The following is a 13,963-nucleotide window of genomic DNA, read 5'->3' on the forward strand; positions in this document are numbered from 1 at the left end:
AGTGTATGATGTTCTCTATTACTCTCTCCCCTACATGTTCGCTCTCAGGCCTCTTGGTCTACAGACCTCCGGGACCAACGGGACAGTTTTGTGAAGATTTGTTAAGTTCAGTCAGCAATCTATCTTGCAATACTCCCAACTTCACGGTGCTGGGAGATTTCAACATTCAGTTAGATAAATCGGATACTTCAATCTGTCAGACTTTGCTGACAGCGTTAAACACAGTCCAACTTAGACAAATTGTTCATGGCCCCACGCACAGAGCAGGACACACCCTGGACCATTGTTACACTAATTTAAACACGCTTGTGTTTATGAATAATACCTCAATTCCATGGTCCGATCACTCTCTTTTGTCCTTCTCTCTTACCCGCCAGGAACAGATAGGCCAGGCTTGCTTTGTAAAAAAATACAGACGTCCCTGGTCTAAATTAGTAACTGAGAAATGGACACTCAATCTTTTAGAAACTGTACCAGAAACTACTAATTGTCCTTCAGACGCTAATGACTGTTTTAACCGTTGGCTTGAGGGCTCATTGAATCAGACCCTACCGAAGGTTGGGCTTTCCCATCGTATTGGAGCAAATAAAAAAGCCTGGTACACCCCAGAGCTTAAAACCCTTAAACAACTTTGTAAACAGAAGGAGAGGCTCTGGAGAAAAGACTACCAACAAAACAGTAAGGATACTTATAGGACTGCCCTTCGCAACTATAAAAAATTGATTAAATCCACCCAATCCAACTATTATCAGGAGAAAATCATCTCGGCCTCAAGCTCCTCTAGGGAAATCTTTAAAATATTCAAGTCCCTGGTTACTCCACCTATTCCCACCGCTGATCCTAGTCTTGCATATATTCGCTGTAGAGAACTAGCACATTTTTTTGTCTCAAAAATTACAGACATTTATTCCACTTTCCATGATATACCATGTTTATCAGCGGTATCCCCTAGTTTGGAGGTAAATCTCCTTGAGACATTTCCTCCTCCTGACTGTCGGGAGGTTCAATCACTTCTAAGTAACCTTAAAACAGGTTCACCTGCCGATGTAGCACCTCCCACCATGCTCAACCTAGTCTCTGATGTTGTGGCCCCGGTGATTAAGGAGGTGATTAGTGCCTCACTCACAACCGGGGAAGTTCCCCTTCACTGGAAACATGCTAGAGTGAAGGCATTACTGAAAAAACCCAACCTCAACCCCGATGACTGGGCGAACTATCGCCCTATCTCTTTGCTGCCCACAATTAGCAAACTTACTGAAAAGTATGTTAATTCCCTGATTTCCAACCATCTGGAAACCCATAATCTACTCCACCCTTCCCAGACAGGATTCAGGCGCAAACAAGGCACCGAGACTGCACTGGTGGCTGTAATTGAGGAAGCAAGAAGGATTGTAGATCAGGGCAGCTGTGCGGCCATACTATTATTAGATCTCAGCGCGGCCTTTGACACCGTTAATCACTCCATCCTGATTCAAAGGTTGGGTGATGTGGGTGTCACTGGGACCGCGCTGAAATGGTTACAATCCTTCCTCTCCGATCGGACTTTTTCTGTATTTGAGGATGACATCTGTTCTCCACCTGTGCATCTTCACTGTGGCGTTCCCCAGGGGTCATCCCTCAGCCCAACATTATTTAATATCTATATGAGGCCTCTGGCTGAGGTGGTGTTACCCTGGGGAGTGCAACTAGTGACGTATGCTGATGATACACAGCTTATCATCACCTTTTCTGATCGGATGTCTTCCTATGATAAACTCTCCTCTTGTCTCAGTAAGGTTCGTGAGTGGATGGATGCCTCCTTTTTGAAACTCAATGGAACAAAGACGGAGATCATGATGTTGGGACATGATGCTCCATCAACGGTGGACGGATGGTGGCCTACTATCTTAGGACACCCCCCTACCCCCAAAAAGGAAATTAAGAGCTTAGGGGTCTGGCTGGACCCAGCTCTTAACTTTTTGGCACAAGCTCAGAAGGTAGCAGCAACCTGTTTCGCCCTGATGCGAGCCCTTAGGAAAATTATTAAATTACTCCCGTTCGAAGCAAGGCGGATATTAGTCCAGGCCCTGATTCTAACACGCCTGGACTATGCCAACGCAGTATACTTAGGCGCACCACTGGGGACACTCAGGGTCCTCCAGACGGTACAGAACTGTGCGGCCCGGATGCTTCTAAAGACACCGCGCCGAACTTCCGCTAAACCAGCACTCCAACAACTCCATTGGTTGCCAATACAACAAAGGGTGGAATTCAAGGCGATGACCATTGTTCATAAAGCCCTCCTCAAGATAGGTCCTGCTCTAATCCAACCTCTGTTCTGCCCTTACCAAACCAATAGGTCCTTGAGATCCAGTAGTAAGAATCTTCTGACAGTCTCACGAATAAGGAGAATCCGTATGGGCGGCAGACGTTTTTCTGTCCAATCAGCCAAGCTCTGGAATAATCTGCCGGACTCTATTCGGATGGAACAGAACCACACTAGGTTTAGAAAAATGTTAAAAACCTTCCTATTTCTGTAATCTCTTGGATGATGAATTGATGCACCGCAGCGCTGGGATGCCTCCGGGTAACCACGCGCTATAGAAATGAGTATTCATTCATTCATTCATTCATTGTTGGCTTCATATGGTTGGCTCTGGTCGGGATCCGAGCCAAAAAGCTGATGTAGTGTTCATGCACCACTGTGGAATCGTGTCTGAGACTGATGGATTTCAGTACCAGTTGTGCCATATTAATATAAGGCTGTGGCCTTGGTCGTGGTGAAGCCAGTCCAGAGTCGGATATTATAGAGTGTTTCGGCGGATTTTCTGGCATCAGTGAAGTTGGTGTTGGCACTGACATTCAACGGGCCGGCGCAGATTTCAGGCCAGGCTCGCAGTCGGCACTGATGGATCTAGGGGCACAGATGCCACTGGGGGGAAAGGGGGCAGTGAGCCTGCTGGCCCAACCGGTATCAGAGAGAGCTGGAGGTGTGTCCAAGATGTCTAGCATGACCTCTTGAAATGCTTTGACCTGTTGTGATGTCCGCAATGGATAGAGGGACTCGGGATACATGGTGATCAAAGATGAACTTGGCTCTTTAGAGGTAGGGGAGTGAGATTTATTGGCCAGGTGATGCCCTACTGCCTTCTCTGGAGAACCAGCGTGGCAGCAAGGGGAGAGTCCAGTTTGGACTTCTTGGGTTTCTTCCTCGATTATCCTGGTGATTTCAACCGAAAAGAAGATCTGCTGCGACAACGACTGTGGAAGAGAGAGAGGGTCCACGCTCTTGACTTCGATCATGAGTGGGACCAGGAGGTATTTCCGAGTGCTTTTCACATAGAGCTTCACTTTACATCCTCTGACGGCTTCTGGGTTCATCTGGGCACAGTCATTACAGGTCTTGGAGTTGTACATCGAACAAAAGCACAGAGGCACAACTCATGGGCACCTGTCAATGACGACTGTTTTCAGCAGTCCCAATGAGATTTAAATCATGTTGTTTTTTGGGCGACATGTTCCTTGCACACTGAAAAAAATCAGCAGATGAATTTCTTCGTAGAGCAAAAAAAGGAGGAGCGGAGCTCTAGATCTGCATCTGAAGGTGCAGAAAGAAAGGAACTGAAGTCAGCCCACATAGGTGAAGGCTATTCGAGTCTCTGTACGTTACTTCCAGAGCAGAAATGAGTCAATTGAAGTCGCATTAGGCCACCTACCGGTTAACAGGAGCACAACCTTTTTAGTTTTCGGGATCCATACTGGCACCTGGGGATATTCATAATGTGAGGAATCTCAGAAATATGCACTATCCATATTTAAAATATAGCAACTATATTTCTAAATCATGAAAATGATACCAGAAATAAAGGTGAAAAAATTGAATTTATCATTACCTACAAATAACACAAGAAAACGGATTTGAAGATACGCTGCAAAATTAGTATTAGAAATAAGCTAATCAGCCAGTCAGCAACTACCTAGGCTGACCATCTTCATGAAAAGTTTAAGAGACACTGAAAAAGTTATGTTTTCAAGGCGCAGGCAGTGTAACGATGAAATCACAGCAGCACATTCTTCTAGTACACTTAAGGATACTGACAGAGGGCTTAGGACATGTTAATATTTACATTTTAGTGGTCCCTTTCTTTAAACATAGGGTGCGCCTTCATTGACTGAGATGGCGGGGACACCGACTAACTGGAGGACAGCCTGAAGAATCATTAATAGCTAAATGTAGATGCCACAGGTAGTACTAAGTCAACAGATTTGGAGATTTTTATCACCAGACCATAGAAAAAATTGACTTAAAGAACTGAGCCAACCACCAAGGTCTTAGAGTTATCCTAAAGAGAAGGTGTCTGATGACCACTTGCAGATTCAAGAGTGAGCAGTCGCACAAAAAAGAACAAAAAAAGGGAAGGGTCACAGTCTCATGACTTACAATGTAAAACAGGGATCACAAGGTGATCCTCAAAAATAAAAACTCAGGAAGGTTCTAAATGGACATAATTTTCCAACAGAAACTTTAGTGAGTACTGCATTCCCTAACACAAGGAACTGAAAGAAAACACATTTCTCATACACTGAAATGCCAAACTATATGAAGAGGCAGGATTTCTATCTGGGAATAAACGCCCAGCCTACTTGTGATCCTCCTGTTTGTAGCTCTTTCTAAAGTGCAATTTGCAGACAGTAACAGTGTACTTTGGAATTAGCTCTTCTATCAATATCCTGATATTGGCACATTCTGTTCAAGCTGCAAAGCTCACTGTTGTATGAAGTGCTCTAAATCCCACCAGGGTGTTAAAGCAAGGACAATATATTGCACTACCATTAAGGCACAAGGAAGACCTAGGTTCACTATCTTTTATTCGTCAAAGTACATTTTGAGCTGATTTATTTAATGGTCTCACACTCCACAATGGTGCAATAAAACCTCTTGCCAGGTTTGATCAAATATTACATGTGGTGTTGGACACCGGATAATGAGGCAAGAAGGTCTGCAGTGGGATACCTGGGTATCCAGATTGGTAAAGATATGTCTTTCAAGCCCACATGGTACCACTGGTGACAAGGTAAGTGACAACTTTCCATACAGGTGCAGGTCCTGCCAGCATTACCATAATCTAAGCAGAATCAATTATATTGTCTTAACTAGACAACTTTCCTGGCCTTTATCTGTGGCTCCCACACCACATGCTGACACGGCTACAGTATCCCCAGAGCTTCACAAAACATGCAGCCACCATCTTCAATCAGAATTATGTGTAACGACAGACCTGCAATGGCCACCAGGAGGCACATGAAACTCAAAGTTCTATGCATCACCGATAAGGCCTAGTCATGGAAGTATTAATAATAAAGCATGCCCTAGAAGAGCACCATGGTACAATGAGCAGCTTTTGGAATTGAAAAAACAATGTAAGAAACTGGAGAGACTATGGCGAAAGAATTATGATCCAGCTTTAAAATCCAGATACAAGCTGCTAATTAGGGTCTATCATAATGATATGAAGAGTGTTCAAGCTAAATTCCATGAAGAAAAAATCTCTCAATCAGCTAATTCCTCAAGGGAACTATTTAGAGTGGTTAAAACGCTAACTAACCCCCATTAAATTCGAAAACCTTCCCGGTCTCAGTCGAAAGGTGTAATGACAAAGCTACTTTTTTCCATAAAAAAGTAATAGAAATAGACAACCAATTCCCGAAGGATAGGGACTTGGATTCTGATATAGGCACAGTGGTAAAAGGACCCATATCCTAAATGCAGATGCCACAGGTAGTACTAAGTCAACAGATTTGGAGATGTTTATCACCAGACCATAGAAAAAATTGACTTAAAGAACTGAGCCAACCACCAAGGTCTTAGAGTTATCCTAAAGAGAAGGTGTCTGATGACCACTTGCAGATTCAAGAGTAAGCAGTCGCACAAAAAAGAACAAAAAAAGGGAAGGGTCACAGTCTCATGACTTACAATGTAAAACAGGGATCACAAGGTGATCCTTAAAAATAAAAACTCAGGAAGGTTCCCCAGTTAGCTAATTTCCCCAAACTTGAGAAAGACGTTCGTAATCTAATTAAAGCTACTAAATCTGGATCACCTATTGATCCAGCCCCTCCCCAGATAGATTTTAGCTAAAGCACTGGAGACCATTTTACCCTCCAAAAAAGAAATGCTTAATCTATCAATAGAAACAGCTTTGGTCCCAAAACCTTGGAAGCATGCAATCATTAGGCCTTTACAAAAAAAAACATGGACCCTACTGTCTTTAGCAATCTACGCCCTATCTCACTTTTGCCATTCATCAGCAAACTTTTAGTGAAGCATGTAAACATTACTTGGACTAACTTCCTGGAAACTAATGACATATTGCATCCCACTCAGATGGGGTTTCGAGCCTCATATAGTACAGAATCAGCACTGTTGGTGGTCACAGAGGAGTTAAAGGCACTATTGGATAAGGGTGGCTCTGCTGCCATCCTTTTGTTAGACCTCAGTGCAGCATTTGACACCGTAGATCATACCACTTTAATGGCGAGACTACGGGAAATAGGAGTCCATGGCCTTGCCATGGACTGGTTGGCTTCTTTTTTTGTAATACAGGTCCTTCCAAGTGATGGAAGGGGACTGTTTTTCAGATAATCTCCCAATTACATGTGGTGTACCAAAGGGATCTTCCCTTAGTCCTACCCTATTTAATATTTATGTATGACAGCTGGCTAATATAGCACAGGAAGACGGTATCTCAGTGGTGTCAAATGCCAACGACACACTGCTGACAGCTGCTGGTTTGCGTTATCTGTTAGGGAGACGGAGTCACTGTCTGGAGAGAGTGGTAAATTGGTTGGCTAATAGCCATCTGAAGTTAAATGGTGAAAAAACAGAGATTATGTTACTAGGAAAACCTACTATCCAGGCAACCCTGACACAGTGGCACCATTGCATGGGAAACCCACCTATTCCCAAACCAGTTATAAAAAAAACCTGGGGGTTTGGATGGAGAACTCACTCACGATGGATTGCCAATCCAGGAAACGGTCAGGAATATGTTTTTCCCTGCTTAAAATACTAAGGAAGATTATTGAGGTGATCCCGGAACATCTGAAAAAAACAGCCATCCAGTCTCTTATAATCTCATGCTTGGATTACGGCAACTCACTTTACGTGGGCGCGCCTAAATATGTGACAAGGCAACTTCAGGTAGTACAAAATGCGGCAGCAAGACTCCTTTTAAAAATCCCCAAACGCACTTCGATTAAAGAAGCACTGAAACAGCTACACTAGCTCTCTATTGAAACAAGAATAAAGTCTAAGTCCCTTTGCTTGGCATATAGGGCTGTTAACAAAAAAAGGTCCGATAAAACTGAGATAAATGATGTCCAGGTATATACCGACCAGGCATCTAAGATCAGCCCAGCAACAGCTTCTAAGGACATCTAGAGCCAAAAGAGTTAGGTGGGGGGCAGATCATTTGCCCATCTTGTACCAAAGATGTGGAATGCCCTGCCCTATAAAATAAGAATCCTACCCAACAAAACCGTTTTTGTAAAACATTTCAAAACTTTGCTGTTTCCCCTGTAGACGCCATATAAAAAGAGCTTTGTGAACAGTACTCTTTAGCACTGGGAAGCCTTCAGGCAGCCATACATTTTACTAATTCCTTAACACCTTGTATGCGCATGACGGCTCCAGGCCGTCATGAGTCACGGTAGTCATGTGCTCATGACGGCCGGGAGCCGTCCGAATGTTGCCGCTCCGCCCACGCGCGGTTAATTCCCCGCCTGTGCGGGAGAATTAATTAGCGGACGGAGTTCAGACGGCTCCCGGCCGTCATGAGCCCACGCCTATTGTGACTCATGACAGCCGGGAGCCGTCCTCAGTATGGCAGCGCCACACCCCCTCTCGCACCGCAAGGGAATTTGCCCCGCAGCGAAGGGGTTAACATAACATAACATTGTGGCAAACCAACTTAACATGTCCTGGGCCTCTGTTCATCTACTATGACTTTAGCAAGGATGAGTCCAGATAGGAGAGTATAGCCTTTTGTGAATGGTTAGTCATATGAAAGACAGCTCAATTAAACCATTTACTAAATGGGTGAATTGCAAAAAAATAAACAAATACATTAATAAATTAATTCTGCCACTGACGGATAGAAAATATAGTTTTCACAAACTTTTGGGTTCCAGAATTGTTGATGAACATCAGTGCTGAAACAGAGTGGTAAGTGTGGTACTTCAACAACTCACAATATTGAGAAAAACATTTTCTTTCATTTCACACAACAAGTTATTTTTTTTTGTAATGGGATCCAGAGTAACTAAAGAGGATGATTTAACAGCCTCATGAGAATACCCCTTCTGTTTTTGGCATTAAAAATTCTTAAAGCATGGTTATGCTCTTCGTATCACATTGCATCAATCACATCACCGTATCCAAGTTTTAAGTTACAAACAGCGCAACTTTGCAGTACGTTTTTGGGAGGCAACATTTTTTCTTTATTTATGTAATGTCGTATACAAACTTAATTGAAAAATATGATCAAATGACACTTGAAAAACTGAAATTGAATGTACGAATAAACCTTTCATCCAAAGTGCAGGCTAAACATAAAACATCAAATGTGACTTCATGAAGACTTTACTACAAAAAAGTATCCTTACATACAGCACCTCTTTTCCAGTCATCAACATTACAGGCTAATATTAGCTACAATTTTACCATGAGAAGAAATATGGTTTCATGGTACTCATTTTAGTGACACAACTCTTCACTTAAGAGTTATATCGTTCAGTTAAAATCTTACCATACAATTCCTGTGTAGGCTCTTGCTTTATGGCAGATAAATCTGTGAATATGATAGTAGATAAAACATGTCAGTCAAAATATTCATGGGCAACCATTCAACACTCTAGTTTTAGCTCCAAAAGCTGCAATTTATGGAGTCACTCAATAGCCTATTTTTAATTCAAGGACCTTACCTATACTCTGTTCAATTACCCCTCGTCTTCCAGTAGAGTAAACTACGTGAAGCTAAACCGTTGGCCATACACCAACACGACTGAACCACTACTTAACACTGTACTCCCAATATTAGAGAGTAGATTCCATAACTGGCACACAGAACCTAACGCCAATTTAGTTGTAGCCTGATTTTGGTCCCAGAATCATGCTACTCTAGCATGTGTGCAGAGGCCCAGCCAGGCCTGTCTGTTGACATGTGTAAGGTTCTGGGCTTGTCCAGTGACCTGGAGAGGCCCACCAAGCCTGCTCTCATTGACTCACAATAGACTATGGTCACTGTCTAAGCTTTAGCACATGAAGATGTGGTGCCAGCATACCATTTTTTGTTTAAATATCTTTATTGGTATTTTTTCGTTTTTGAATTAGATAACAAATTGATATTTGCAAAAATAGCATGTCTGCATATACAAAATAACATAATGAAAATAGTTATCTTACTAATATTAAGTTCCGGATAATAAAAAAAATCAATATGTAATAACTGTTGAGTCGTATATGCAGATGGCTCGTGATCGTAAAACACTGTATGCTACTTCCCGTTACCATCTGGGGGCCTATGCAATATCCAATTAACAAACAGTTGCGCCCTTTATATAATGAGTACATCTTATTACACCAGATGTCCACTATAGGTGTTTAGATTCAAACATCTACTTGAAATACAGGGGCTTATATTGCAGCTCATCGTATTCGGGAAATATATGCAGAGGAAATAAAAGGATGGGCCAATAGGACATATATGATTATCAAACCTTCAAGTTAACAATAAATAAAAAAAGGAAAAGAAAAGGTTGCCATCACATGTGGTGGCAGCATACCATGTTTGGTGAAACCATAGTTGTGAACATACCTTTTTAGGTCTCGCTGAGCCAGCACATGCGCTGCTCCGAGACATTTAGTATCGGGGCTTTCAAAGTGCTGCCTGGTGGCCTAGCTCTTGCGTTCACGCGCGCAGCTGCCATCTGCCTCCCTTCCAGCGCGATCATTTTAACTTTAACGTGCTGCTGCGCGCGCGCATCACTAGCGTCTTTTGTTTATCACTTTAACTTTTTCGTGTTGCTGCGCGCATCACTAGCGTGTTTTTTTTTTTAACGCGAGCGCATCACTAGTGTCGTTTTTTTTTTACATTACTAAAGCTTCCCGCGGCGCGCAGCCAATGTTGTAAATGGGGGATTGTTTTAACTTGGACGTAGGCGCAGCGAAATAACAGTGTTATCTCTGGAGAGTCACCTGCAAGGAAACGTGACTAAATAACCAACACAAACTGGTTCTACAGTTGCAGACAGTGGATACATATCCCCTGCCTGATTTTGGTGTATAAAAGTGGGCCCCCATTACCTTTCTTGTGGGTTCAGTTCCAATTTCTCTATGGCCAAAAAAGGGAGTGTTTGCAATTTACTTGGAGAACTGGTGGGCAACCACGACTACTGTCTGCCTGACAGCTATTTTCCCCACAGGTGAGGAGACATCATCTGAGTCTAGCTCTCTTGCTGGAAGAGCTGGTTAGCTGTTCTGAAGTGCCTAGAAGTTTGACTGCATGATTAGAGAAGGCAACAGCCCGTGAGGAGAGAGTGGCAGAGTGCCCTAGGTGTCGGTAGGGCACCCAGATGCGTTGGCTTAGGTCAGCAATTTAGAGCTCTGCAGTGTCAGTCACCCTGTAGTTTCTCCACAATGCGTCCTGGCAGGAAATGCAAACTTGTGACCACAACTGCCACAATTGACATGGCTTCCTGGTCTAAGTGATCAGTCTATAACACCAAGATTCCATATGTTATAGGTGATAGTGCACTCTACAAATCCTCAATGCTATACCATATATTAAATCTAGAGTAGGCAGTTTAAGTGAGGCACTATGGTCAATGAATCAATAAGATGGGCCATTCTGAGGGCATGATGGCACCTCCCAAAACTTTGGTCAAAACCCCAGTGCATGGCACGGTGAGCGAATCAGAAAGAAGTTAATCTTCTATCTTAGGGATGAAGAAAATGTCACTTAGAGCTATAGTGACACATCTTCACTGACAGGCTTAGCCTATGTCAGGCACAAAGAGCTGAGGAAAACCTTGAATTGACAAACCCAATTGTCAGCACTTGCAATGTAACATTGATTGACTGAAACAAGCACACTTTTCCTGGGCACCCACTGTATCAGGGGGTCACAATGACTTGAATTTGCAGTTGTTTAGGACAGACTTCGAGTCTGGAGATATGACAAGAATTGCCACGTACACAAACCTACCAAGTTCCCAGGAAAGTTGCACACTTTGATTTGTAATGTTTTCAAAGCGTTTTATGCAGCTGTGACCGATTCAGGCTGCTTTTGGTAGGGGTGGCATAGCAAGGGTGCCATGGGCCCTACAACAGGCAAGGTCATTTATCCCATGGTCTGGTAGTTGAAAATAGCCATACCTGGGTTGTGCATGCCCCTGGTGCCCCTACACCTGTTGCATTAAGAAAAATGCTACTAACCAGTATGCATCTGTTCTTGGCATGTAGAGCTACAGAGTTACACACTGTGCATAGATCGCCACCTAGAGTTGGGCACGGATTTTGCAGGTTTTTGTGGTCCTGAAAGTTCTTTGGAAGTCACAATATAGGTGACTCCTCCTTTGTACCACATTGCGCATGGGCATCGGCTCCATCCTCAGATTGTTTTTCGCCATTAGGCAAATGATGGAGCTTTGCAAGAAAAGGAAGGATGTCCATGTAATCTGTATCTAATTAAGATATTACTGGAACAGACAAGGTTAGCCGGGGAGGCGGGAGGGCGTGTGCAACTCTGCAGCTCTACATGCCAAGAACAGATGCATACTGGTAAGTAGCATTTTCTGTTCGAGGCGTATGAGCTGCAGATTACGCACTGTGCATAGATTATATAGCAGTACCCACTCTTAGCGGCGACCACCCCTATCTGTTGCAGTAGTTTGAAATAATGTTTTGAGAACAGCTTGGCCCACATTAACTTGTTGTTTGGTTTGCACATCTACACAATAGTGTTTTGTGAATGTGTGCGGTGTAGACCATGTAGCTGCTCTGCAGATGTCATCTAGGGGAATGTTCCCTAAAAATGCCATTGAAGCCCCTATTTTCCTTGCAGAGTGGGCTTTAGGAGGAACAGATAACGTACGTTTAGCTTTGTGGTAACAAATCTGTATGCATTTGACAATCCATCTAGCTATCCCAGATTTTGAAATGGGATTACCTTTGTGTGGTGGTGAGAAAGACAAAAAGTTGTTTTGTCTTACGAAAGGGTTGTGTTCTCTCGATATAGTATAGCAATGTTCTTTTGACATCTAGGGTATGAAGAGCTCTTTCTGCTACTGTCTGTGGCTGCAAGAAGAAAACAGGCAGTTCCACAGATTGATTGAGGTGGAAGGGAGAAATGACTTTGGGTAGCAATTTTGGATTAGTGCGTAGAACGACCTAATTATGATGCATTTGCAAGAAGGGTTCTTGAATGGTTACCGCTTGTAGTTCACTAACTCTTCGCAGAGAAGTAATAGCTACTAGGAACGCAACCTTCCATGTTAAAAATTGTAGTTCACATTTATGTAATGGTTCGAAGGGAGGCCCCATTAGCATTGTGAGAACAATGTTTAAATTCCACACAGGTGAAGGTGGCACTCTGGGAGGAATTATTCTCTTACGACCTTCCATAAAGGCTTTAAAAGCAGGCACTCTGAACAGAGATAGATGCTGTCTGTTTTGCAGATATGCTGCTATTGCAGCAAGATGCAGTCTAATAGACGTGTAGGCTAGGTTACATCTTTGGAGGTGCAGTAAGTATCCTATGATGTGTTGAATAGACACGTCTAAGGGATTAATATTACTGTTGTGACAATATATTACAAAGCGTTTCCACTTGGCTGCATAACATGCTCTAGTGGTAGGGCGTCTAGCTTCTTTTATGACATTCATGCAGTCTGGAGGAAGGATCAGATATCCAAATTCTAAGACCTCAGGAGCCAAATCGCTAGGTTGAGCTGAGCTGGGTCCGGGTGCCTGATCTCTCCATGATTCTGTGTTAAAAGGTGTGGAGACAGGTATAATTCTTGGTGCGGTACCACAGACAGTTGTAGCAGTGTGATGTACCACGGCTGTCTGGCCCACGTTGGAGCAACTAGGATGAGGGTCAGAGAATGCTAGTGCAGTTTGCGTGGTGTCCACCTGCCTTGCATGGTGTGTTGCAGAAGGTGGGCTCCCCAGCCGTAGAGCGATGCGTCCGCAGTCAAGACTATTTGGGGAACTGGCTCTAGGAACGGTCGCCCTTTGGAAAGGTTTTTGGTGTTCCACCACTGCAGAGAGCGATGAGTCCGACCGTCTACCAACACTAGGTCTGTTAATTGACCTTAAGCCTGGTTCCATTGACATGCTAAGCACTCTTGTAGAGGACGCATTTGAAGTCGTCTTGCATGGGGGACTATGAAAATGCAAGAGGCCATCATCCCTACGAGCTGCATGAACACTCGTGCTGAAAGGGAGTGTTGTGGCTGAAACTTTGTGAGAAGAGTTTGCATGCTGGCTATCCTTGCTGGAGTGGGATAAGCTTGCGCTGTTGAGGTGTTTATGGTGGCACCGAGGTACAACGAATGGAAGTATTAGTAATATTTTTACCTTCTTGTACGAGTTCATTGGCCTATTTTTATATTTGTCTGGTAGATGCTGCATTATGGACTCCAGTTCATCATAATGTGCCCTGTCATATCTTGCCAATAACGCTTGGGTATTAGCAATGCGCCAAATGTTAGTTGCCTGTGACGCTGTTCGTTTACCAGAGACGTCAAGGAGCTCAGATTCTTTATCTGGTGGTGAGGCCTCACCTGATGTTTGTGAATTAGCACGTTTACGTGCATTAGACACTACTAAAGAATCTAGTGATGCTGGACCTCTAATGTAAACTGGATCTGTAGGGGCAGCATTGTATTTTTTCTCAATGCGAGGGTTGAGGACCCGAGCCCT

The 13,963-nt window shown here is 43.5% G+C and overlaps 1 protein-coding gene across 2 annotated transcripts in view; it reads right to left on the bottom strand.

The window, feature by feature from the left end:
• The window catches only part of LOC144828458 (ubiquitin carboxyl-terminal hydrolase CYLD-like), a 677,169-nt gene that overhangs the window by 355,236 nt on the left and 307,970 nt on the right, over positions 1-13,963 (bottom strand). For both annotated transcript variants that reach the window (XM_078686635.1, XM_078686637.1), the window contains one exon: positions 8,787-8,828. In XM_078686635.1, coding sequence (XP_078542761.1) covers positions 8,787-8,828 — 42 coding nt within the window. The remainder of the gene's footprint in view (positions 1-8,786; positions 8,829-13,963) is intronic.

The sequence above is a fragment of the Lissotriton helveticus genome, chromosome 4_1 (assembly GCF_964261635.1).
Source record: "Lissotriton helveticus chromosome 4_1, aLisHel1.1, whole genome shotgun sequence".
NCBI lineage: Eukaryota > Metazoa > Chordata > Amphibia > Caudata > Salamandridae > Lissotriton > Lissotriton helveticus.